The sequence below is a fragment of the Lipophrys pholis genome, assembly GCF_963383615.2.
Source record: "Lipophrys pholis genome assembly, chromosome: 12".
Taxonomy (NCBI): Eukaryota; Metazoa; Chordata; class Actinopteri; order Blenniiformes; family Blenniidae; genus Lipophrys; species Lipophrys pholis.
Window position 1 is genome coordinate 6492096 of NC_137641.1, and position 25680 is coordinate 6517775.

The following is a 25680-nucleotide window of genomic DNA, read 5'->3' on the forward strand; positions in this document are numbered from 1 at the left end:
TTCTGTGAAAACTGGCTTTATTGAATATAAATCTCTGTGACATAGACCATGATACCGAAAGAAACAGACTTTTGAATATTGTAGGTTGATTTGTTCTGAGAAGGAAAAGGAGGAGCCCCCTGCTCCCCCCTCTGTGGGGGGGGGGGGGGGGGGGGGGGGGGACTGGGTCTGAACCAGTGCTGCTCTCCAGCTGCCTCAGCGTCACTCTTTACTGTTTGGACCACTTAAATGACTTGTACATGAAGCACTGCTACGATGTTTCTGATTGTGTCTAAAGTTCCCATTGATCCTCAGAAATCACCTCCACTACGTCTTTCCTCGATGAGTCCAGAACGTTTTCTGACGTGTAACGCCGCATCTTTGGTTTTCCCCGGGTTCAATATTTTCGGAGGCAGAATTTCCCAGTTCAAAACAGCAGGAACACGCCGATACTGAATTTACTGTGAGTGGAACTAACAAATTAGAAGTGTATATAAAAGGCTTTAGTGTAAAAACTCTACGTTTAACACTTTGGACATTTGCAGGCTGGATGTAAAAAAAACAAACAGATCCACATTTAAAGCTTTTATAACTCAAAAACAAACAACAAAAACCAACAGATGTTAACAAAACTAACTTACAATGTTAAAAACATTAACCATAAGTTACTATTTGGGGGAAACAAGCCCTGAGTGGGCTTATAATCCAACATTGTGATGGGTATAATAGGCTGTGCAGCAACCGATGAAGTGATAAAGGCCAATACTGTAAGAACTTGGGACTATTTTAAATGTAACAAAGCCAAAAACACAAAAACTTGCCAATAGCGTCATTAAACATCTGGCCAATATATTATACGACTGGTTGGTGACATCGGGTCGGGCCATTACTTATTAGGGTTGGAGCACTGCAGAAATTATTTGTTATGTTTGTTTGTTTTTCTTTTCTTTATTTTTGCTTTGTTGTACCAACATGTCCCAAATAAACTTCCCAAATATATAAAACAAAAGTAGTGCTCTGTTTCTTGGATATAACATAGTTGCTTTCGTACTTTATTACATTATCAACTTTACTCCATTTAAGATTGCCAAGCATCATTGCAACATAATGGTTGCCATGACGTGGAAATTAGACCAAGACACCATTTCCTTTTATGTTTGATAAAAAAAACCTCCTGTTTTGGTGTTTATTTCATGTTCAGGTGGCTGAAGTGATTCACAGTTCATCTCGTTGAGGGATTCTGATCCCCGGATGTAACTGGAAAGCAGCAACAAAAGCTAACAGTTGTATCGGATACGTTTGACTAAACTCATCGTACAGCCTACTTAATAAATCACAAATAAGTATTTACCTTGGTGATAACTGAACTTTATGGGAGTGCTGTCCAACAGAAGCTTCCGTACTGTGACTATAGAAAGAGACTGTGTGACAGACAGACAGACACTGGGGTCAGAAAAACAAACACTGAGCATCCAAATACAGAGAGTTTGATGTCAAATTCTTAGAAATTAAATATATGGCTTCACAATCATGACATAAAATAACTAAGGCCTAAACGCTGCTGCTACTTTAATCCGAATACGAACGCAAAAGTCTATTTCAAATACACTCTCTCTCTCTCTGATTTGTTCCGACGCAAAAACCTCTTATTTCAAAACTAAACTATTAAATTTCAACATTGTATTTCATTGTTCTTATCCCAGATCGACAGTATGATGAGTTATACATCTTATACGCCTGCGAATGCCCCCACGCACACACAGACAGAATGTTTGCATAGATTTGATATATTCTGTGTTGAGGCTTAAACTGTGCTTGCCTTCGTCTCTCTCAGTAACGGGAGGCTGGAGCAGGCAGCAGGATTTAAGCCTCATAACATATATACAATAAGCTTGGAAACAAAAAACAACAACAGAACAAAAGATATATTGAAAAGGATATGATAATATAGATTTAAAGGCATACTCTGCTCAGTATTATCAAAAGCCATTACCATTGGTATACCGTTGACCCTTGATGAAACAGATGAATAGGAACCATCCGGACATGTGGAATTGGAGTGTGTTCGTTTCTCGCTAAGTGGGAGCAGGGCCAGACATCCTGAGCGCTTCAAGCATCACTCTGATTGATGATCCAGTGTGTCGGCATACACACAAGCACACACTCACACAAACCCAGCCAGTCTCTCACTGTTCCTGGCTGTCCTCCCGCAGCTCGGTGGGGAGGAACTTGTACTGCTGCTGTCGAATCATGGCCAGCTTCTTCCGGGCCTCGATTAGCTCCCTTTCTTTCCGCAGCATCTCCTCCTGAGCGGCGATGATCTGCAACCAAAAACCGGACATGAGCACTCAAGAAGGCCCCAGCTTTGGATCTGCACTCCTCATCGTCAGCGTCAACCGATAACTCTTTGAAAAGTCCAATTGAAAATGCTCAGATTTCTCTCATAACGGTTCCTTTTTATTGGTTTCCTGCAAATTAACTGACACAGTGGGTGTTTTCAAGTTGAAGCCAGTTCATGTCATCATGGGCCGTCTTCTAGTTAAGCTGCTATAGGTTTAAGGCCGATTCATCCTCCATACGAACAAGAAGAAAGTTTGGCACAAAATGACGTAATTTCCTTTGGCCAGCTCTGTCTGGCAAAATAAAATTGGTTCGGCTGTGCCAACCGTCCCAGCCGAAGAATGTTGGAGCAGCACTGCGGAGACTCCTGTACTGCTGCGTGCTGCGCGTGCGTGTTCCAGCTCGCCAATGACTATCAGTCATATTTTATTCATGTTTAGCTTGTAGCCTCGATACCGTACGAGCCTCGCAGCTCGTTAACATTTCAGAGGGCGGACTTACGTGATGCACCTGAACGCATCACTCAAAGCTGTCGGCTCCTGCAGTTAAAATCAGCTCAACATTGTCACACGGACAAACTCTCTCTCTTTTATTACTGAAACAGTTCAGAGAAACGTATTTCTGAAAACACTTGGAGTGAGAAATAAGCTGCGCAGTTGAAAAGTTAAAACGGCGCTTCACAGAAGAGTGCCTGCTGTGAGGGGGCGTGGCCTGCCGTGAGGGGGCGTGGTCTACAAGTTCCACAGCTTCCTCTCGAAGTATGAACTCTCCTGTTTTTCGGCGCCTGGCTGACGTCACTGCTGAGCCTTTCTTCTTGTTCTTATGGGTTCTTATGGACGTGGCCGGGGCGTCCAGACCCCAGAGAGACGTTACTTAATGGAGCTTCTTTCCTGTCTTCATTGTCCATTTCTGTCTCAGCATTGTCTGTCATTAGCTTTGGTCTGTGCTCTCTCTTGTCTGCAGGATGTGACAAGGTAATTCCTTCAACTCCCCACTTGTCTGTATCGTTTGATTATCTTTTTGGCTGATCTCCACATGTCTTATTTGTAGCTCTCTGTCCTCTTCTTTTTTCCTATTACTTCCCCCGAGCACCATGTTGGAGATTGGTTCCTGGTGAAAAGGTGAGTCTTACCCTACTGATGGAAGTGCTGTTGCAATAGTAACAGCATTTATCAACATTTTAAATATATTTTCACCATTTTACAATTGTATTCAGCCAGTTCTTACTGTAATACTGAATGCAATTTTATTTTAAGAAAATATCAAACATGCAAACTGATGATACTCAATTTAGAGTCTTTGAATTTGTCTTTTTTCCTCGGACTGAAATAGATTTCACACGTCTTGTATGTCGCAGTAAAAGCAGGCCTGTCAGAAGCTATTTAACTAGTTTTTTTTACATTGACATGAGCTGTTAACAGGAGTCTGAAGTATAGTACTATATGTAGCTTCACGGCTCCAGTAATGAGGTCTTTATTTAGTGCGCTAACATATCAGTGTATTTTCTAAAGTAGAAATCCCTGCCTCATGTTTGTAAGTCTGCAGCCGAGATGGTTCACATTCCCATCTGTCCACACCATGAAGACAAATATGTGAAGATACAAGCCAAATGAGTTATCTGAAAGTTTCTGTCCGACTAATGACGTCCATAGTTCCTGCAGTAGACTGTGAAGTGTAGAGTGAGTAAAGTGGGCCGCAAACAGAGAGGACTCTGTAGGACGAGACGGGGCAAGAAATTCTGGGTAGTCCTCCATTCTCCCCGAGTCCCTGACCAGGTTGTCGGAAACAGAGAAGGGACTGTTGCAGTTTTTTTCCCAGCGGGTATAGCGTGCCACAAATAGAGCGGATTGGGACAGATATTTCTGTCTCGGACAAGAAAGGCGTCTCAATCTGCTCTGTTTGCAACGTCAGCGGATCAGATTTATTGGTTCCGGACCAGGTCTGCAGCGATCCTGGCCATATACATTGTTTTTTAATTTTAGGACTTGTCTGGGGCAGTCCCGAAATAAAATATATTGATCCTGCCTGTTTGCGGTGGTTCCGGACGACTCGACAGATTAATAACTCAATGACCAATACGAGCAGTGCAACTTAAATCTAAATATAGAACTTTCTTGGCGTGTGGACTCTTAAACTACACTCCAATTGAGTTATAGATTTAGTTTTTCGCATATTGTGGTTATCTACTATAAATATTTTTGAGAGAATAAAATACAAATATTCCACCTTTAACATTAATTAAAAAAATTCTGATTTCCTAGATTATTGTCAGAATTATGAGAAATAATCTCAAAATATATTCCGATATTTCTCTCAGAATTCTGAGATTGATGCAAAAAAATTCCCAGACAGAGAATTCAGGGTCGGAATTCAGTTTTCAATCCAGGAAATCTGACAAAAATGCTGACTTTTCTGAGAATGGCCCTAATTCTCTTCTCCAGACATGCCAGCATGCTTTGTAAGCACTGAAATGTGATAAAGTTAGTGCATGACCAGCTTCAGTGGACACATGCGTACAGACTTACAATGCTGTGGCCAAACTGGACCTTGACAACTTATAAGGTAAAGACTTTTTTCACAGTAAGGAATCCCAAAGGTGAATTAGGATAAACCCCCAAGACCTGGAAAAGGTCCCTGATATTCCACACTCATTAAGGCAAACACACTAAATCAAGGGTCCTCAATAGACCCGCGGGCCGCCGGCCCATTAGCTGCACATCAACGTGAACTAAAGTGGAATTTGTGAGGAAAAATGCGCTGCTCCACCTTGTTTGGACCTCATCCCACACCGTAGTTTGAGCCCATCTGACATAATTACGTCAATGCTGCTCCGCTCGGACGTCCATGGATTTTAATTTCACGCCGGTGCCCCGGCGCCCTCTATTGACCAGCCGCCACTGATATATATATATATATATATATATATATATATATACAGGTACTTCTCAAAACATTTGCATATTGTGATAAAGTTCATTATTTTCCATAATGTAATGATAAAAATTAGACTTTCATATATTTTAGATTCATTACACACAACTGAAGTAGTTCAAGCCTTTTATTGATTTAATATAGATGATTTTGGCAAAAAATCCCCATCTCAAAAAATTTGCATATCATGAAAAGGTACTCTAAATGAGATATTAACCTAAACATCTGGAGCACCACACCCACCCTTGAATGTACGAATTAACTCTAAACACCTGCAAAAGATTCCTGAGGCTTTTAAAACCTCCCAGCTGTTTCATTACTCAAAACTGCAATCGTGGGTAAGACTGCCGACCTGACTGCTGTCCAGAAGGCCATCATTAACACCCTCAAGCAAGAGGGTAAGACACAAAAAGAAATTTCTGAGCGAATAGGCTGTTCCCAGAGTGCTGTATCAAGGCACCTCAGTGGGAAGTCTGTGGGAAGAGAAAAGTGTGGCAGAAAACGCTGCACAACCAGTAGAGGTGACCGGACCCTGAGGAAGATTGTGGAGAAGGACCGATTCCAGACCTTGGGGGACCTGCGGAAGCAGTGGACTGAGTCTGGAGTGGAAACATCCAGAGCCACCGTGCACAGGCGTGTGCAGGAAATGGGCTACAGGTGCCGCATTCCCCAGGTCAAGCCACTTTTGAACAAGAAACAGTGGCAGAAGCGCATGACCTGGGCTACAGAGAAGCAGCACTGGACTGTTGCTCATTGGTCCAATGTACTTTTTTCGGCTGAAAGCAAATTTTGCATGTCATTCAGAAATAAAGGTTCCAGAGTCTGGAGGAAGACTGGGGAGAAGGACATGCCAAAATGCCTGAAGTCCAGTGTCAAGTACCCACAGTCAGTGATGGTCTGGGGTGCCATGTCAGCTGCTGGTGTTGGTCCACTTTGTTTTATCAAGGGCAGGGTCAATGCAGCGAGCTATCAGGAGATTTTGGAGCACTTCATGCTTCCATCTGCTGAAAAGCTTTATGGAGATGAAGATTTCCTTTTTCAGCATGACCTGGCACCTGCTCACAGTGCCAAAACCACTGGCAAATGGTTTACTGACCATAGTATTACTGTGCTCCATTGGCCCGCCAACTCTCCTGACCTGAACCCCATTGAGAATATGTGGGATATTGTGAATAGGAAGTTGAGAGACACCAGACCCAACACTGTGGATGAGCTTAAGGCCGCTATCAAAGCATCCTGGGCCTCCATAACACCTGAGCAGTGCCACCGGCTGATTGACTCCATGCCACGCCGCATTGAAGCAGTCATTTCTGCAAAAGGATTCCCGACCAAGTATTGAATACATAACTGAACATAATTATTTGAAGGTTGACTTTTTTTTGTATTAAAAACACTTTTCTTTTATTGGTCAGATGAAATACGCAAATTTTTTGAGATGGGGATTTTTGGTTTTTCTTTACTTTTTTGCCAAAATCATCTATATTAAATAAATAAAAGGCTTGAACTACTTCAGTTGTGTTTAATGAATCTAAAATATATGAAAGTCTAATTTTTATCATTACATTATGGAAAATAATGAACTTTATCACAATATGCTAATTTTTTGAGAAGTACCTGTATATGACGCCACACACACCCCAGTTATTCTACCAGCAGCTACTGAACAGTTCACACACTCCAGATCGCTCAGCATTCAGAGAAATTCCATGGAGTTGATCAGAGAGGAGGATGCTGCAGGGAGCGAATGCTGTCACGCTGTAGAACACATCAGCACACGTCACTACTAATCCACACGCTCAGGTACAAACGTCATGAATACAGGTGATTCTTGATATTCTTGGGAGATTTACTGGCAGCCAAAAAGATGTTCCAGGAATATCAGGAATGTCAGGCCCATGTAAGGACTATCTTCAGATGCATTAGGTCACATAAAGAATGGCAGGAATGTGGCAGGAACCTCATCGTGCCACTTAAAGCACCCGCTGTCGGGTAATACTGCAACAAGAAGAGTGGAGGATTTATCAGAGGAGTGTTCATCAACTCTGATCACTGAAACTGTATTTCTGTATCCGTCTCTCTCAGTGTGTAAATAATTAGTTATTTTTGCTCTTCCTTTTTTGGTTTTACACACTTACTTTTTTTCACGAGTGCTTTTTATGGGCCCCCCAACACAAGTTTTGAAAATCCCAGGATTAAACTATTACTACAACCACCTTGACTACTATTACTCATAATAATAATAATAAGGATGATAAGAACAATAATAATAGTAATAATGGTAACATCAGCTAAAACATCTGCAATTAAAACAACTTTTACTGACATAGTGCAAAAAACCTGCGACTGTTCTGGCCCTTGGTTTGACCCGCTGGTCTGATTTTGGCCCTCGGGGGGAACTAATTGAGGACCACTGGTCTAAATCGAAGGCGTGAGCTTTATGAAAACAAGTGTGACCGCAAAACTTTCATTGCGTTTTGGGTGTCCGTTTACATGTCAACGGTGACTGGAGCCACTGCAACAGTCACTTTTTCATACCGGCTCCCAAAGTGGAACGTCTCTTTGACATTCGCCATTCATCCCCACAGAGACAGCTGGAGCGTTGTTACTGCACATGCACCACGCCACGGTAAATAGTTTTGCTCATGTGTGAGTAACAAATATGGCGGCCTCCGGAGTGGCATGGCTCCCAGTCCATATTCTAGTTTTATTCATAGTGGTAGTTTTATAGTTGAGATTCTCCTTTAATAGCATCTAATTTGTCATCTGTCCATTAGAATGTCGGGTACTCTCGCTTTTGTTAACGTGAGAGTATTGTTCTCTGCACGCAAGTATGTGTGGTTACATTACAAACAGGGATGGGGCTGATTCGATCCAGTATCGGTATCGGGTTCCGATAGGAGATGTCTGTTCCACGAGCCATGTTTGTACGTTGCCGTCGGCTGCTCTGCTCGCTGGCTGCAAACTGTGGGCTGGATTTCCTGAAGGGAGGCGTGTCTCAATGAGACACGGAGTAATGAGCCAGGAAATCCAGTCCACAGTTTGCAGCCAGCGAGCAGGCTGGCATAGCAGCACTGTGCTATCCAACTTTTCATGACAACATGTTGCTGTTTGGATGTATTTTATGCTCAAAACACCACAAGGCAACACAGCAACGTGCAACGTTTGCAAAGCCGTTGTACAGCGAGGCGGTCGCTCTGCAGCCGGACGTCACCGTTTTAAAACGCCAGCTCGCCGAGGAGAACAGTTCTGACATCAAAACATTGAAAAGCAGCTCCTCCACATTGTCAGCAGATGATTCACACCCCTGTGAAAGTGCCCCCTACTCTACACAAAATTTGGTGAAAATAGTCCCAATCATTCGTGTTGCGTTCGAGCTGGAAACATTCTGTTGGTGCAGCGTTGCTAGAGAATTTCTCCCGGGATTATTAAAGTCATTCTGAGGTTCTAAAGATAGAACTAGGGTCACACAGACCCCCACATTGTCCAATTGAATAAAAATAGATTGTACTGCTTCCTTTTCTGTCCTTATACTAACCTCAAGTTGTCTTTTGAGAGAATACATGTATACATTAGTACATTTCATACTTTACTGTAGAGAGGAGTTTATTACAGCCTCATATAAAGTCAACAATAATGATAATAATAATATTAAAGCAAACAGAGCACTGCTATCAGAATAATATCAGCAGATATACACATTCAGGTATCGGTATCAGATTGGAAATGAAAAAATGTGGATCGTTGCATCTCTAATTACAAAAACAAACAACAGTGCCACCTCGTGGCTGGGCATGCTAACTACATCGTTTTCAGTGTCTCTGCTGCTTTCATGTAAATGCGAGACTTTTCTGAAACGAATGAGTCGTTATTAGGAATATTGTGGCGTCAACAAGGTTTTAGTTGGATTGTGTGTGCGATGGTCAGACTCACCTGAGCGATGCCTCCCACCATCTTACTCTTCACCACCACAGCCTGGTCATCCTGAGCATCGAAGGCGGCTTTCTGAGCTGCTTTCACCAGGTTATCAGAGGCTCTCTTCACAGCATTTCCAGCAGCCTACACACACAGACACACACAGACACACACACACACAAAGAGTGAGTCAGCAGTTAAAATTATTGGATCTCATACAAACATTTAAACTTTTTGTTGTTTTCGATGAGAATTGTTGAACTCTCAAAGTGATTAATGCTCATCAGACTGATTGACAATTCGGGAGATGTACACACTGGCAGCAACAGATACTTTCACTGCGCTTCCAGTAACTACACAAAAAGGGAATTTCAAGCTCCAGCAATGCTCAGAGAAAAGCACAAGACTTTTATTTTGTTCTCGCTAAGGGACGGAGAATATCTGTAAAAAGCAACAAGGCTGCTGCTGCTGAGCAACACTGATAGTAATGTGGATAAGCTCCCATATGAGAACAATTGTGCATTTTATGAAGAAAGCATGAAAGTTACATCAGTGTTCGCCCACACCATAAGGTTTATTTTTAGATGTGGAGGTGAGCTGGATTTGCCCTTTGATGACTGTGAGAGGCCATTGACCTCAAAATGCCAAAATACTGAAGTTTTGAGCCTGTAGGTTGCAAAACCATATTCACTGTGTACAAAAAAGAATTTATTTCTATGCATTTTTTAATTCAAATAAACATGGCTACATTATCTTGCATTGTACAGTGTCAAAAATATGCAGTGCCGCCTGGTGAGTGTTGTTAGAACTTCTATTGTCCATACAGACATGAATAAACTGCATGGCTGCAGATGGGATGGTCTGAGACAAACGTTTAACAGTTGTTCGTCTAAATACAAGAGTGACAATTTATTTTACATTCGAGAGTATCAACCATCGTACATGTTTATTATTTATGCAACATAATCCCACAGATCATATTGGCATTATTGCTTGCTGTACGTATGTATGTGACTTTTTGTGTTGGTTGGTTCTAATGTTGACGCTTCCTTTGTTGCAGGATCTCCTTCCCTCTGCCCTGAAATAAGTCATTATTGATCCCAACATCTGCTTCGTAGTTGCTTCTAGTTGGTGGTAGAAACTTGCGTCATAGACTGAATCCTAACAGAAGTAGACTGCATGCACTCTGATTCTATAGTCATGGCAAAGCATCATATACTAGTACATCCCAACCAGCCTTCCACATCCAAGCAACCAAAGGCAGCTGCAAGAACTAACTGGAAGCTTTGTATTCTTTGTCAAACTGAAACACCAGGTGAATCTTCGGAGTGCCCATTCAGATCAACCAAGAAACCCATTGGCAGTGGCTATGAATCCTTGGCAGAAGACCTTCTCCGGTTCCAGGACCTTTAGTATATGCCAATGAATCTTCAGGTTTAGAGACTGGATGATGGCGAAGGTGTGGAAGCCACCTTGAGGAGACACCGTGCTCAGTGGCACAAGAAATGTCGCCTGAGGTACAACAACAAAATGTTTGACCAGCAACACCGAGCAGAATCATCAACAGAGCAACAAATCGGTCCTTTTCCAGCTGTCCATACACGATCTGCTTACAGTCATCCAAAGTCCACAGGGCCTACTTGTCTCTTCTGTGATCAGCCTGCTTGTTCTGAAGGATTATATCAAGCTGCAACCAAACAGTTGGACAAGAAAGTAAGGAAGCGTGATCGTGAACTCGAGGACACCGCTTTGCTAGCAAAGCTTGCTGCAGGAGATAGGATTGCCATTGAGGCTAAATACCATAACAAATGTTTATGTGTACTGTACAACAGAGCCAGCCAGGCTTCACCTAAGAGTGATGATGGAGAGGAGGATCGCCTGCATGAGAAAGCCTTTGCAGAGCTCGTGGTATTCATGGAGGATAGGTGCAGGGATGCGGACAGTGCTCCAGTCTTCAAACTTCAAGTCTTCAAACTAATTGAGGACTGCTGGTCTAAATAGAGCTGCTCAGGTTTGTTTAATCAAACGGTTGGAAAGTGTTTGGCTCGATGTGATAACTGTTAATAGTATATATAGCATTAACAAGGGTAGTGTCTGTTGTCCCCCCCCCCCCCCCCAACCCAAGACAAGGGAAAAAACAAAACAAAAAACCTTCACAGAAAAGACGCTCAAAGTGGAAAAAAAAGCAGATATGTGAACGCAACGGGAGGAAACAGGGATGGAGACATCAGGACAGGTGAATTCCTAGACACAGTGCAGCACCTAGTTGCACACTACTAAATAGAATGAGAAATAGTCTGTAGACCTTCAGGGGGAATAAGATGAGAACTTGAATGTGAAACAGCTAATAATAACTATTATATATAATTAGAATTTCAATATCTCTTGAATAATCTGGAATGATGACGTCCTCACTTGTCTTGAAATGTTAAAAGACATTCAATTTAGAATCATCATTTGTTGAGAAACCTATTTGTTTTATCGATGCACCAAAGGAGCACAGTTTCAACATGGCGGCTGCGTTGCCATATTCTACTCAATAGTGATTTCCTGGCAAGCCGCATCTAGTCAGTATATATATCTATCATCCATAGTATAGAAAATAAAAGTTTAAGCGTTTGGAGAAAAATTTTTTTTAAATGTGCAATTGTATGAGAATGGTCCAGTTTATATTTTCATGATTTGTAAAGAGTGACAAAGAATTGAAAAAAATAAAAAAAAATAAAATTATGTGTAATACATGGAAACTCGATCCACAGTTTGAATTCAATGTGAAGATGAATTTCTTTTAAAGTGTTCCTATTTTCTGAGATGCACCCTTTGCATTTCGTTGTTATACAGATGTTTAAGGTTAATTAAACCTAAAAAAAAACTGAAAATATGTATTTAAAGTATTTAGAGAAGCCCACCCTCACTGCTGAACACCTTGGGCAACTGGAAGACAAATAACCTACCGTAATTTCCGGACTAATAAGCGCAACGGAATATAAGCCGCACACACCAAATTTAAAAGGAAAAAACTAATTGCACATGTATACAATGCACTTGTCTATAAGCCGTAGGGGTCCACGGTGTAACAGGGCATGAATTTCACTGCGGGACTGAAGGTTGTTTTTTGATAAACAAGTTTTAAACACGGTTTCCGTGGTGGGGCGGTGGACGAGAGAGAGAGAGAGAGAGAGAGAGAGAGAGAGAGAGAGAGAGAGAGAGAGAGAGAGAGAGAGAGAGAGAGAGAGAGAGAGAGAGAGAGAGAGAGAGAAAGTCAAGTAAACGACAGCAGCAAAAATACAGAAACACTGAGGGTTTTATCTCTGTTGATAAAGTATTTGAAGAGTTATTTGCCTATTGTGATTCTGAGGAAGAAGATTTTCCTCTGAGGACGTCAGCCACGGAGAACAGGCAGAGTTACGCGATGCACCTAAACGCTTCACCAAGGGCACGGGATATTTTCACAGAAAGCACAGAATTACTGATCTGAAGAATTTAGTGTGAGTGTGTTATATTTAGCGGTAAATCAACCGAACCAATGAAAACAGATTCATTGGACCACTGTGACCTCATATTCATACCAATATCAATATCTGTAAGAAGCTTCTGCAGATGTTTGATCACTCTGTAGTGGCGAGCTCCCTCTTCTACGCTGGTGTGTGCTGGGGGGGGGGGGCGCAGCATCAAGAAGAAGGATGCCACACGTCTGGACAAAATAGTGAGGAAGGCAGGCTGACATCTGTGTCTGAACGACAGGCGCTGGACAGGCTAGAGGGGACCCGAGTACCCATGGGTGCCAGACCCTATTGTATGCAAAGCTTTTGTTTTCTTTATTCCTGTGCAAACCAGTTCTGTTGATGCTCCCGAAGTTTCCCCACGGGGATGAATAAAGTATCTATCTATCTATCTATCTATCTATCTATCTAAACCAGCCTCAAAAACACATTGGTCTTATAAAAGGGACTAATTATGCATCTGCTTGTATTTGCTCCCGAGGGTGTTCATAAAAGTGTCATCTTAGTCAGTACTCTCTATTCACTATCTGTTTAAAAGTACAATAATTTTCATCAGTAGAGTCCTCTCAATCTAAAAAAAGGCAAGATTGGCAACACTTCCAGTGCTTGTTGTAATGTGGTTTATAAACACACTGTATTTAAGTTAGTACAAACTTTTTGAAAATAATTTCTATTTATTCACTGTTTAAAGAAGTCTGCGTTATGTTTGTCAGTTTTACTACCTCATCAAAATGTGTGAAATTATTATGTATGTTCAAGTTGATGATTTTATTTTGTGGTAGTTTGCTCATTTATGTCATATTTGCACTTGCGTATAGCGTAAATAACACAAGTACAATTAATACAGCTAATAATGTGTCCAACATTTTGTCTGTAGTGTTAATGGTCCAGCTCAGATGAGATTGAGGTGGTATGAGGGTGGGCCCAAATCAAAGTTTGCATTCAGCCCCCCAGAGACTTGGGCTGATACAAGTTGGGGATTCCGAGTTCTAAAACAACTAGAACGGCACTGCAATGTTAGGAATGCAGTCTTGTCTGGAATCTATTAATAAATCAATGAAAATGGGTCCCAGCCCTGTTTGACTGTCAAACCTATCATCAAAGTGTGATGGAGCGTGTTGTTCATTAAAGGCTAAGTGAGTCCATAACAAATGTTACTGGGAGAGGAAAGTCCTTTTGTTCTGGTTTTACTTGTGGATCAACAAGCTGCTTTTAGATCTGCCGACAGATGTGGAACTGGAGTCTCACCTGACGGTGCTAAAGGGTCAGAGTCTGTCCAAATACCCAAACATTACCCAAACCGACAGTGGACACCGACTCGGAGCAGTGGGGATAACCACAGCCTTGAACAGCCCCGTGGCACAGAGTGAAGAGAGCAAATGCTGTTGGTGTAATCATAGATCAGGGCTAATGTTTCCAGTTCTTGTTGCCCCGGGTGAACTGGAGCGGATTGTTTCCACAGCTCCTGCAGACATAAATGTATGGGATTTACTGTGGTGGCAGCTGCAGGCCGAGAAGAGGAGGAGATAAGCCACTGCTGATTGGATCAGAGAACATGAGCTGCGCTCCCGGCCAGCACACACACGGACTCAAAGACAGTATTTTTGGGTGGATGGGGTGATGGCAGATACTTGTACTTTCTGTTATGTCTTGCAACAGGCCGCATCAGTTACACATAAAGGTCAGAAGAACCACTGTGAGCGACGTTATTTCAATCAAAGTCTTTCAAAGGAGTTTAAAACAAAACCCTTTTAATATTGATAAGTGATTTTAAAGGTCTGTGCAGTTGGGTGTCGACGGTGGAGCTTTTTTTTATGGGTCTCAAACAATGAAAAACATCTGTATGCTTTAGATATATTATTGCACATAATCTGAAATATTCCAATCCTTCTTGATGCTGCATTTACACATGAGCACAATGCATTACAAATCTCATTTACCATAATTTGTGGCACATTCCTAACATTCTTAATGTGACACTATGCATCTGAATGCCACATCAAGAATGTTAAAGCGATTAGAGGATTTAATAAGCCTTTGCTTCCTCTTACTCCTTTTTATAACACATTTTCAACTTCATTTTCAACTTCAGCGTATTTTGTTTTTATTTCTGTTCGAAATAAAAATGAATGAATGAATGAAACCTGTCAGTCCGTCTCTTTTGGCAGTGCATGTAGGAAAATAACATGGGCAGGAAAACTCAGGGAGATGCAAAAGATAGTTATGACTGGTAGTGGAGGCTAATAAAAATGATGACCGTTATTAGAAAATATCAGAAAACATTGATCTCCTGATCTGGATTGGGTCATTAAAAAGTGACGAGAAACAGACTATGAAGGTGTTTTGGATTAAAGGGTCTCCATGTTCACTGGTGATGCCGTGTTAAGTGGTTCATGCTAGTTACGGCAGACAGTAAAAAAAAAAAATATATATATATATACATCCATCCATTTCGGTGGTGAGCCCACGGGAAGGTGCCCTCACATTTAGGCAAATATTTAATTCTGTCTTTTGATGGGGCGACACTGAAGAGATAAATCTTTGATACAAAGTAGTCTGTGTACAGCTTGTATGACTGATACTGTTATTTACTGTCCCCTCAAAATAACTCAAAATACACCCCTTAATGTCTAAACAAAGGCTGGAAATGGCTGGAAACAAAGTGATTGCACCATTAAGTGAAAATGTGTCAAAAAGTGTCAGTATTATATTCCACGCTGCCTTAACCCTCTTGGGCCTGGAGTTCACCACAACTTCACAGGTTCCACTGGAATCCTCTTGCGATCCTCCAGGATGGCATCACGGAGCTGGTGGACGTTAGAGACCAGGCGCACCTCCCCCTTCCATTAGAGGATGCCCCTCAGATGCTTAATAAGGTTTAGGTCTGGAGACATGCCTGGCCACTCCAGCACCGTCACCCTCAGCTTCTTTAGTGAGGCAGTAGTCCTCTTGCAGGTGTGTTTGGTTTTCGTTATCATGTTGGAATACTCCCCTGCAGCCCAGTTTCTGCTTCAACATGTCACAGTACATGTTGACATTCATGGATCGCTCAATTAACTGTCGCTCCCCAGTGCTGGCAGGACTCATGCAGCCTCAGAACATGACACTTTCACCACCATGCTTGACTGTGGAAAGACACACATGTTCTTGTACTCCTCGCCTGTTTGCCACCACACCATTTGAATTAAATAGGTTTATCTTGGTCTCATCAGACCACAAGGACATGGTTCCAGTAATCCATGTCCACAGTCTGCTTGTCTTTAGCAAACTGTTTGTGGGCTTTCTGGTGCGTCATCTTTAGAAGAGTCTTCCTTCTGGGTTGAAAGCTACACAGGCCAGTTTGATACAGTGTACAGCGTATGGTCCGAGCACTGACAGACGAGCCCCCCCCCCCCCCCCCCCCCCCCCCCCCACCCCTTCAACCTCTGCAGCAATGCTGGCAGCACTCACACGTCTATTTTCCAAAGACAACCTCTGGATATGATGCAGAGAGGGGCAGTCAAATTCTTTGGTCAAGCACAGTGAGGTCTGTTCTGAGTGGGACTTGTCCTGTTGAACTGCTGTGTGGTCCTGATCACTGTGCTGCAGCACTTTTTTATTTTTTTAATGAATCAGTAAGACACAAGCATTTCATACTCTGTTCATATGTGAAGTACAAGTTATATTTTCATGTTTGGACCTGATTTAACTACGTTTGTGCCTGTAATCTGAAGAGAGGGTGAGATTGTGTGTGTGTGTGTGTGTGTGTGTGTGTGTGTGTGTGTGTGTGTGTGTGTGTGTGTGTGTGTGTGTGTGTGTGTGTGTGTGTGTGTGTGCGCGCGCAATAAATAAATCTGCCATAGAAAGTGTGCGACAGGGCGCCCATCGCCCCGAGACAACCCCGTCCGGCTGTGGACCCACGCTGCCTGCCATCTGTCCTCCCCCGCCAGGGCGACTCCCTTTGGCCGTCGGGGAGGAGCGGCATGACGTGGGTCCTGTGCTCGGCTCCACTCCCATCCGGACCGCACTCGGAAATCAAAGTGTCAAGGCAGTTGCTGGGCCGCCACAATCAACACAACCAATTACCATTGGGAATTCTGTCTGAGTGGATTTGCAATCTAGGAACAGAGTTAACGAACTCTGTCGCAAACAAGAAGTGAGCAAGTAGCTCATCCAACTTAAATCAATATTTTTCTGCATTTTTAACAAATCTTAAGTCATAATTAAGTAATTAAGTAAATTCAAGTGAGAAATGTTTAAATCCAAGTTAAAAATCTGGCATATGAATCATGCCAGTGTAACATTTCCTGTCAGATTGTGAAAACGTTCATTTTTAAAAACATATAGAGGTGGCCATGTAGAAAACATCTGTCATAAATCTAAATACCTTTATGTAGTTTACACACTGTATAAACTCAATTTCAAAAGTAACATGCAGTGACTCAGCTGCAGTCTTACACTTCTTTCAGACAAGGCGAACACGCAGCCTCACCTGGAGCCTCTTCATGGTCTGGGAGTCCTGGTCGGCCTTCACCTTGCAGGCCACCAGCAGCTGGGCCGTGGATGCCGCCACCTGCTTGGCTGACGAGATGAGCTTCTCCTCGCTGGCGTGTCCCTGCACCGCAGAGTTGGCTGCTTCGCACAGGTTGTTGGTGGCTGCTGCAACCATTCGAGCCTAGGGAGCCCAAAGCATCAAGATTCATACCCATGATGATAAACAGTTGCGGGAAGGAAGCTGACCTGGGGAGACTTACAGCTGAAATGAGCCCCTGGGACCACTGTCCATCATCCACCGCATTGGCCGGGATTGCTCCAACCTGAGGGAGACGGACAACCAACTCAGACTGATTCCACTGAGACTGCATTCAAAACATTAAATGTGTTAATTCTTTATTTATTTTACAAGGGACCTGACAGGCAGTTAAAATACATGTACATATATTTGACCTGTTTTTGGAGATAGAAGGATAAATGATGTTGGGTGAAACATGTAGGAGATTATATCTGTCTTCTTGAGGGCAGTTTGTATCTTGGGGGCAAAATAAAGTGCGAACAAAGAATTGAGTGTTTGTTTTTTTTTTTTTAAGATAAACTTTGTTGAGCCGCAAAGAGAAACGTAATGAAACGAGTCGTCCTGTATAACCACAGACATGAGGAGCATTATTAAGAAATTATGTCTGTATGTCTCAACAGTGACCACTGTACTGGGGTTGATGGATGGATGAATAGATGGAAGTATTTATGAATGATAGATCAGTGCATTGATGTGTGATCACATGACATGGATCATACGTGGATGGAGAATTAATGATAAATGAATAGTTGAATAGGTGATTGATAAATACTGTAACTTCTAGAAACATATACCATAACCTATAGATCTATGGATGGATGGTTTTTATGATGGATATAAATAAATGAATGGATGGGGAGATAGGTGGATATATGGATGTTACATTTCAAGTTGCCTTTCAGTTTAGAGTTGTTTTTTAAAACACCAGGTAATCTTCCATCCATTTTCTCTCGCTTATCTGTTTCCGGGTCGTGGGGGAGTCAGTCTGAGCACCGTCACCCAGATCACATTGCACCGATCAAGAACCTTCCTGCAGGTGGAGAGCCCACAGGAAGGTGGCGCCCGGCGTGGGACATGAACCCTCTACCCTGAGACTGTGAGTCTCATGCTCTACCTACTGAACCAGCCGGGGTCTCGTAGTAATTTTGAGTGTTGCAAATGAAACGTTTGCCATAAACACTAAAATATATAATGCTGATCTCTTTGTGCTGAGAAACATTTCATTATCTTTATTAAATTAATTTCAATTACAACCTACATTTTCAGAAGGTTGATAACTTTGTAGTCACTTTTCATGCCGTCATCGGGTTTGATGTGATGTTGAAATAATTTAGAAGTGAAGTACGATTCATCTGATTGATGAGTGGACATGGAGATCATGAATGCACGGAGCGTGGAAACTATTAACTGCAGTCTTTTTGCTAAAATGTGTCAATCCAACTCCGAATCTCGAGGGAATGCAGACGTGATCGTCCTGCTGGAGCTTGGGTGTGACGTACCTTTCCCTGAGCCACCAGCTCTCTCTGTGCAGCCGAAGCGGCTTTGACCAACGCGCTGGTGGCAGCTGCAATAGACTTGGCTGCTTCCAGAATCTGCTCCTCAAAGTTCAAGCTTTCATCTGCTTCCTGTTTACAAGGGAGGAAAACCAATAGCCAATAAACACTTGGATCAGAGTGGTGATAAAGTGTGGGGCAAGCCAACACAAGGATGTTGGGACAAAGAAAGTGACAGTGAAGGAAAATGTGGTTTCCAGAATAACTCTGAAGGGAGGAAAACTGAAATGCCAAGCAGAGGAAAGGTCTGCGGGACAGCCATCATTCACACGGGGGCTGACAGCAGCGAGGGGCCGCAGAACACACACTGAACATGACCCCACCTCGAGGTTAACAAACTCGCTGTGAATGCTTGTGCTCTGTAAGAAGCCCTCTAACCTTGGGTTTGGTCCTTGGTCTCAGCTGCTCCAGTTTCTTGGCAGCAGCTTCAATGGCCGCTGCAGCTCCCAGCAGCTCGTTCTCTGCAATGACAGTGGGGTCCTCGGGGTCCACCCACTCCGTACCTACAGCAAACACAAATAACAGGCTCAGACTGGGACATTTTTTTGGACATTCCCAGTCCTCAAGCCTCGAAGCATCGACCAAATCTGCCCCTAAACCTCTCATCTGAATGGGCTTCTGTTTTGACTTTTACATACATTTTGGTTGAACCCCACTGAGCACTGCCTGCTGAGATTCTCATGTGGCTCTCATTTTGATGACTCCATGCTATGGGGAGATGTGAGTAACAGATCCTTTAAGTCCTGAAAGTTGTGAAGGGAGCAAACATGTTGTTCAAGCACATGTCACACATGCTGGGGCCAACAGTTTGGAGGTGAAAGAACCGCACCGAACTTGTATTACTGTGAATTATCTTGACGTAACAGACCACTGCTATCTGGAATATTGCTGACGTTATTGGGAGGTTCTAGTTTTGACTTCATTTGATTTGACTGCATCTGCCAAGATGAGGATTCTGCTGCATTCTGCTGAAAGTCTACATAAAGTTTAACTCAACGGTGTCTCGCTGAGTCCAAAAGAGAACTCGCTTGTTGTGTGCTTGCACCTTTGCTTGTGTAACTGCTGCCTAATTTCAGCATTAAGTCTAATGTAGTGCTTTCTAACCTGGGGTTGAGGTCCAAGACATCTGGGACACTACCCACTGCTTTCATATTATAAAGTGAAAATGGGTGTGTCCTCCAGCGTTTGGCCTCACTGTACTATTCAGACAAAGAGGTGCTGGACAGCTTTTATTTTCTGGAAAAGTTCCCAGGAGAACAGGTTAGGAACCAATAGAACATTAGCATTCGTCCTTATGCAGATGACACTCAACCATACCTGTCCTTTAAACCCTCTGACACTGATCATAACCACTTATGCACGAATTACGTTAAAATTTCCATGATGTGGGCATTCATGCTCTGCAAATTCAAAATGACATAACTTTGAATCAAAGTGCAATTCATTCAAAATACTGCGAAAAAATACAATTTTAATCGACTTAAATTTTTTTATTTTACTGTTATTTATAAAACAATATCTAGTAAAGGTCTCTGAGCGCATTGAAACAATACATACGAGATTATTTATTAACCGTTTACCATTGATGTTTGGTTGTTTTTTTTGACAAATATTAAGTATTAAAACTTTCTCTGTAACTGAATACGATTTTGTCGAATTTAATAGTTTTTGGTGGTCTCTTGTTAACAAAACCTTCAGATGACTATAGGACCTAAATATCTTAGTTATTTCCTTGCGTAGAAGATTCTCAGAGTCTGTGGGTCCATGAACATCTTCAGCCCCAGCAGACCTCGCTCACTTTTAGAGTGTCTCAAAGTAGAGCGCCGTGACATGAGCCCTGGAGAGCTTAGAGGATGACCTTCACTTGCACCACTTCACGGAATCGCCTTGAGTTTAAATGTATTCAGACCGATGAGGGCGATCCCAGAAGAGAGCTGTGTGAAACTGGAGAAGTCCTATGGAGGCAGTTCAATAATCCCGCTTCAAATTACTGTCGGGAATCATTTGCATTCAGAGCTGTAAATAAGAGCTGCAGTAAGTCTGAAACCTCGTCTGAAAGCACGGCCAAACTGAGTGAAACTTTGACGCCCCTCAGATCTTCAGGAGAAGAAAGCAATTGGTGAATCGCCCTGAAGATCTGAGACAGACTGAACATGTTATTATCATCAGCACTGAACTCAAAACCCATTTTTTAGTCTGGCTTTTATGCTTTAAAATGTTAGTTAGGTGGCTGCATTTTTATCAATTTATTCCCTCGTTTATTGTTGTTTTCCAAGTCTCTTGTAATGTGTTCTCTTATACCCCAATTTCCCTTTTTTTTAACGCAGGCAGACAGCAACCGCAACAGGTAGAACAGTGCTATTTAAAAAAACTTGCAACTCCTTTTCTCATTGCGTACTCAACTACTGTGTGTGTGTGTGTGTGTGTGTGTGTGTGTGTGCGCGCGCGCATTTGGAATTGTGTATATTACATACAGTATGTGCTCTCCACTTTGCATAGATTTAAGTGTTTTCTAAATGTATGACTAATTATTACATGACATCTAAATAAAAAGGGGAAACCTTTAACAGGTTATAATTCACATCTTGCATGTGTGTGTCATTCTCAGTTTTTCATGTAATTGTTCAGAATGTTTGCACGTGTTGTGTGTGTGCGCGTGCGTATGTGCAAAAAGTGCAAGTATGCAATTCTTTTCTTTTAACATTTCTGCAAATCACTTGTGAAGCTTTTTGTGGAGCAGTTCAGTCTCTGGAAGGTCACGTATGAATATAGATCAATTAAATTCTTTACTCCCCATTTCAGAACCGTATCTGTGGCTTTTCTCAGGATGCGTGTTGAACGTGTTATCATGGTGACATCAGGACCTCATTGTGTGACAGTCGAGAGTCGGGTGAGGATACCTTTCATGGCCTCTGCAGCTTGGATGAGCTCAGTCACTGAGCCGGCCACACGTTTGGAGTAGTTCGCCAACTGTTGCTTCAGATCATGAGTGGGCTTCTGGATGATCTGAGGAGGGAGGCGCAGGAACTCCATCAATTTATTCATGAAGGAGGAAGGATAAATATGAGCAACATACTGATAAGATTTTATAGAAAACATCTTCATATGTGTCTTTCACACTAAAGCAGGACAGGATGAGGAGATCAAACCGGTCCTGCAGATTTTCTTTTGTTTAAAAATGTAACACTTTTTTTCTAACAACTGTAATTTTGACCAAATGACCCATCGGTAGCACCCACACAAAGTAGCGCTCAAGGGGGAGCTGGTGGGGGTGGGGGGGTCTTGCTCAGGGACCCAGGGTAGATGTTTTTGGGACTGTGGGAGAAAAGTGGAGTACCCAGAGGAAACCCATGCACACACGGGGGGAACATGCAAACGCCACACAGATACAGAATCTTTCAGAAAAGCCTATAAATGACTTCGATATCTTGAGGTTGTTCTCACACCAAAAACTGCAGTTGCTCTCCTCAAACTATGAAAAACTCATTAAATAAATTGAAATAGATTGAACTAGATGGGATATACAGCCACTGTCACTCCAAGACAGAATAGAGTCAGTTTGAATGAATATTCTATCAAGATTATGTTTCTTTTATTTCAGACACACGCAGCCCAAAGCCACAAGCCACTTTTAAATGGTTAGAAAGAGAAATATCAACATTTTGTGGCAAAACAAGAGACCAAGTGTCCGTCTGAAAATGTTGATGACACCAAAAGAGAAAGGAGGTTTAGGTTTAACCAACCTTAAACTGTACTGCTGAGCATCTCAGCCACATGCAGTGATATCAAGGTGGGTCACTGATCCAGCCAATGGATGGGTTTCTAATGAACATAATCCCTTACCAGGATTAATACTCAGTGATGGCTGGTAAATAGAAGGCGCCGGGGCGCCCCCCCCCCCCCCCCCTGGTGCAAGCAAGAGGATTTTTTCTTTTATATATATGTAAATTATATGAATATATATGAAAATTATCATTTTCTACAGATAATCTTCAATAAAAGAGGATTTTTTGATTTCTCTCTCTTGTAGTCTGTGTGCGTGTGTGTGTGTGTGTGTGTGTGTGTGCATGTGTGTTAGGGCTGAACGATTTTGGAAAATAATTTAATTGCGATTTTTCCCCTCAATATTGCGATTGTGATTTAATTATTTTTTCAAGGTCCTCTTCTCGTGTATTTTTCAACAAACACAAGCAATAAATCAATGTGTATTATCATAAACAATATCAGATTTATTCTACATAAATTGTTCTTTCTTATAGGCGAGGCTCATGTTAAGATAAAGTCAAATGAAACATGTATTAATATGAAAGACAGTTTATTTATCTTCTACTTCAATTACAGTAGTAAACTTAAATACTGTAACTTGCAGTCTTGTAAGCGTTCACCACAACAAGCCAACCTTGTGTTCATTGTGCTGATCAAAGCTGTAAACCAGGCTTGGTCACTATACTAATGCAGGGCTGGACATTAAGGATTTTAAGCGGTTTGCTCATCTACATTGCAGTAGGGAAGCACTGATCCACGTTTTTTCACTTCTGATCCGATCCCAATACTTGTTCGGGCAAGGTGGGCAGATCACACGTGCAGGACGAGCAAGTCGTCATGTGACCAGATCACGTGAGCCGTCAAATCGCAGCTCTTGCGATTAGAAAATCCCGTTTTATCATATGGCCATATTATCGCAAATGCAATTAATCGTTCAGCCTGAGTGTGAGTGAGAGCAGCCCGGGGCGATGAAGAACGCCGGAGTGAACAATCTCGGATAAAAACAACTTTATATAGTAACGTTTGGATCAAACACGCAGTGAAAGTCTGGAATTCAATTCAGAAACAATCGAAATGAATATTAGGGAAATACTGATTTCCTCCCATCTCTGTATGATAATACCTAAAGGAGACGAACTGAATGTGGGTTGAGAATACACAATTAACTATTTAATGGTAAAATGCTTAAATCATTTTCACACCTTCAGAATACTTGGACTGGTCTCTATTGACCATTTTCAATACGTACAAATGAGACATTATTTCACAAAACATACTGACCTGTATAATATTACAAGACATCCAGATTATAATCATATTTTATTCACTTGTTTGATGATAGTTTAACAACAAAGAAAAAACAAATATCCCAAATAAATAAATATCTAATGCTAGTCGGATAACAGGCTACGTATTAAAGGTAAGTGGGAACTAGAACTGAATACAGTAATAGAAGGGAGTTTGGTCAGTCGAGGAAGGAGTTCGACCGGAAGGTTAAAATAAGGTTCTGTTGAACTCCACTGACAACATGTAATTTTAAGAATAATTCTACAAATAAATGTTGGAGAAACTGTGATGTGGTGGGTGACCAGACCCACATATTCTGGTGACTGCCCAAGAATAAGGACTTATGGGACCAGTGTCAAAGAAGAGACGGGCATCCCCCTGGACCATTTCGGGTTCCTCTTGGAAACCTGGCTTAGACACCAGTTCACCAGGAATAAGTGTTTTATTCTACTCATTTCGTTGATGACTGCTAAGAAAACAATCACTACTAAGCGGCTGAAGTCAAATCCCCCCTCAGTATATCATGACTGCCCAGCGACAGCTGACACTACCTGTTCTTCAAAGGCGATGGAGAACAGTCGACCATAATCTTACGTAATTAAGATACTGAACTGTAAAGCTCAGCTCGTGGTAGGTTCTCTAGTGTAGGTACATTTGGATTACTATGTTTATCTTTTGTAAAGATTTAAATAATCTCAACATAGGTGATTTGTTGGAAGCAATGTTCAACTGGCATGTTAGCCAGCAGTGGCGCCGCCAGGATTCAGTTTCATTGTAAGCACAGATTCCTGGGGGGGGGGGGGGGGGGGGGGTCTGTTAGCTGATGTCCCCCCGCCCTTTGTGTGGCTACTGGACTTTATACTGTATATTTTTGTGTGTCAAAGGAAGCCCAACCTTAAGGTGAAACAGTTGTTTTTTGTGTTAAATTGTTTTAAACTAGTGAGAATACATTTTTTAATTTCTTTTTAAAGTGAATCCAGGATTTTATGATAAATTTCTAGAGTCTGGCTTTGTCTTAAATAACAGGTTTTTATTTTATTTTAATCACACGTGACTCTGTAAACGGACTCGGACGCAGGACGTCATCGGGACCTTGGATCAACGAAGGAGAGACATTTTTAAAATCAGAATCTTTCAATACTCAAAAGTCCAAAAATAGATTTAATGTGATGTTAGAGTGGCTTTTAATCTATATATGTATATACTGTCATTTCTCTTTGATGAACTTAAATTTCTTACTTTAAATTTCACTCCAGATTTGATTTGTGACTTTATCTTGCTATTATCGAGCTGGCTTTCCTGCTGATGTGACTCAGTTAGAAATAAACTTCAGCAAAAATAGCAGATTGTAAATATTTGACAAACTTATTTATAAGAAATGGTCAAATGTTTAATTTGGGAATTTTTTAATTGTCCATCTGTGATTTGTTTTAAATTTGCACCTTGGACACTGTGAAATGTATCCTAAACATGATATGTAATCTAAACAATCTTTGTTATCCATTGTAAATCTACATTTGCTCTATAAATCAACTTTCTTATTCCCCATGAGTTCCTTCGGCATTATTTATTTGAGGCACGCACTTTTTAGTGCCCCTGTGGTGAGATCAAGTATATTTAGCCTCTTCTATGGATTATATGGGGGCTTCATGTGTTGAGCCACTTGTCAGACACCCACATTCAATATGTAGAATTTTGTGACGTTTCAGGCAACAGCCTCACTGTCCTATGTGAAATCTGAAAGTCTGATACTCAGAGCTCGTTGTTTCTGTGCCGTCAGCACAAAACCTGTTGGAACAGACACGTCGTCTGTGAAGCAAATGAGACAGTGCAACTGAATATAAAAAGTGAGGCCCAA

The 25680-nt window shown here is 41.9% G+C and overlaps 1 protein-coding gene across 1 annotated transcript in view; it reads right to left on the minus strand.

Annotated features, from left to right (window-relative positions):
• The window catches only part of tln1 (talin 1), a 117313-nt gene continuing 91633 nt past the window's right edge, over positions 1-25680 (minus strand). The window contains exons 51-57 of the mRNA XM_080476974.1: positions 21671-21776; positions 19149-19273; positions 18717-18842; positions 17399-17461; positions 17137-17319; positions 9181-9306; positions 1-2300 (exon numbers count right to left, since the gene is read on the minus strand). Of these exons, the coding sequence (XP_080333100.1) occupies positions 2166-2300; positions 9181-9306; positions 17137-17319; positions 17399-17461; positions 18717-18842; positions 19149-19273; positions 21671-21776 (864 nt within the window). The 3' untranslated portion in view covers positions 1-2165. The remainder of the gene's footprint in view (positions 2301-9180; positions 9307-17136; positions 17320-17398; positions 17462-18716; positions 18843-19148; positions 19274-21670; positions 21777-25680) is intronic.